At 55.5% G+C, this 1,623-nt stretch overlaps 1 protein-coding gene across 1 annotated transcript; it reads right to left on the bottom strand.

The window, feature by feature from the left end:
• Positions 1–348: 348 nt before the first annotated feature.
• Positions 349–1,065, bottom strand: LOC138359694 (GRB10-interacting GYF protein 2-like). The gene has a single exon (XM_069319152.1). It carries the CDS (start codon positions 1,063–1,065, stop codon positions 349–351), a length of 717 nt encoding a protein of 238 aa, XP_069175253.1.
• Positions 1,066–1,623: the final 558 nt, after the last annotated feature.

The raw sequence follows: 1,623 nt of genomic DNA, 5'->3' as shown, positions 1-1,623 counted from the left end.
CGCTGGCGGCGTGAGTGTTGCGTGTGGTGGCCGCTGGTGGCGTGAGTGTTGCGTGTGGTGGCCGCTGGCGGCGTGAGTGTTGCGTGTGGTGGCCGCTGGCGGCGTGAGTGTTGCGTGTGGTGGCCGCTGGCGGCGTGAGTGTTGCGTGTGGTGGCCGCTGGCGGCGTGAGTGTTGCGTGTGGTGGCCGCTGGCGGCGTGAGTGTTGCGTGTGGTGGCCGCTGGCGGCGTGAGTGTTGCGTGTGGTGGCCGCTGGCGGCGTGAGTGTTGCGTGTGGTGGCCGCTGGCGGCGTGAGTGTTGCGTGTGGTGGCCGCTGGCGGCGTGGATGCTGCGGTCAGACTGCTAGGAGCTAGATCAACCAATCCCAGGCAGCCGTGCGTGACGCAGACATCCTTGCGTCCTTTTCCTTCTTATTGTCTCTTTGCTCGTGTTGCTCTTGTTGTCGCTCCACCACTGCTCTTGTTGCTGCTCCTCCACTGCTCTTGTTGCTGCTCCTCCACTGCTCTTGTTGCTGCTCCTCCACTGCTCTTGTTGCTGCTCCTCCACTGTTCTTGTTCCTGCTCCTCCACTGCTCTTGTTCCTGCTCCACCACTGCTCTTGTTGCTGCTCCTCCACTGCTCTTGTTGCTGCTCCTCCACTGCTCTTGTTGCTGCTCCTCCACTGCTCTTGTTGCTGCTCCACCACTGTTCTTGTTCCTGCTCCTCCACTGCTCTTGTTCCTGCTCCTCCACTGCTCTTGTTCCTGCTCCTCCACTGCTCTTGTTCCTGCTCCTCCACTGCTCTTGTTGCTGCGCCACCACTGCTCTTGTTGCTGCTCCTCCACTGCTCTTGTTGCTGCTCCACCACTGCTCTTGTTGCTGCTCCTCCACTGCTCTTGTTGCTGCTCCACCACTGCTCTTGTTGCTGCGCCACCACTGCTCTTGTTGCTGCTCCACCACTGCTCTTGTTGCTGCTCCTCCACTGCTCTTGTTGCTGCTCCTCCACTGCTCTTGTTCCTGCTCCTCCACATGATGCGTATTATGGTGTTGCTGGTGAGCAGAATCTCTCCACTTCTCTTGACTCTTCATGTGGAGTCGAGTTTAAGACTGTAAACTGAACCCAGATATTAGACGAATATTGATTTCCTGACGTCGCTAATGATCTCGTTGTTACAGCGGCAATGATCTCATTACGTTGCCAATGACCTCGTTACAGCGTTAATTATTGTTTTTTTTGTGTTCAGGGATATTCGTGTGCTTGTACTTTCTAGGTAAGGCCGCTAAGTCCCTGGTTGGGCCACTCTTACTAGGTTCCCGTTTTCTATATATATAATAATTATTTTCGCACATCTTTGTTATTGCTGAAGTAGGACAGGAGCGAAGGAAGGAATTATCAAGGAAAAGCGCCAAGCCATTATGGCTATATAGCACTGGGAAGGGGCCAGGATAAGGATTTGGGATGGGACGGGGGGAAAGGAATGGTGCCACAACCACTTGGACGGTCGGGGATTGAACGCCGATCGGCATGAAGCGAGACCGTCGCTCTACCGTCCAGCCCAAGTGGTTGGGTAGGACAGGAGCGAGTGTTTACGAGTTACGGAAGGGCATTACCTGTCTTTGGACATTCGTGATGTTCTGTCTCGCCTC

Source organism: Procambarus clarkii, chromosome 8 (assembly GCF_040958095.1).
Source record: "Procambarus clarkii isolate CNS0578487 chromosome 8, FALCON_Pclarkii_2.0, whole genome shotgun sequence".
In the NCBI taxonomy this organism is placed as follows: domain Eukaryota; kingdom Metazoa; phylum Arthropoda; class Malacostraca; order Decapoda; family Cambaridae; genus Procambarus; species Procambarus clarkii.
The sequence above is the reverse complement of the archived record's forward strand: the minus strand, read 5'-3'. Positions and strand labels throughout refer to the sequence as shown.

Bases quoted from the DNA above. Each gene is read 5' to 3' on its own strand.
- LOC138359694 (XM_069319152.1), bottom strand. From the start codon at position 1,065: ATGAAGAGTCAAGAGAAGTGGAGAGATTCTGCTCACCAGCAACACCAT.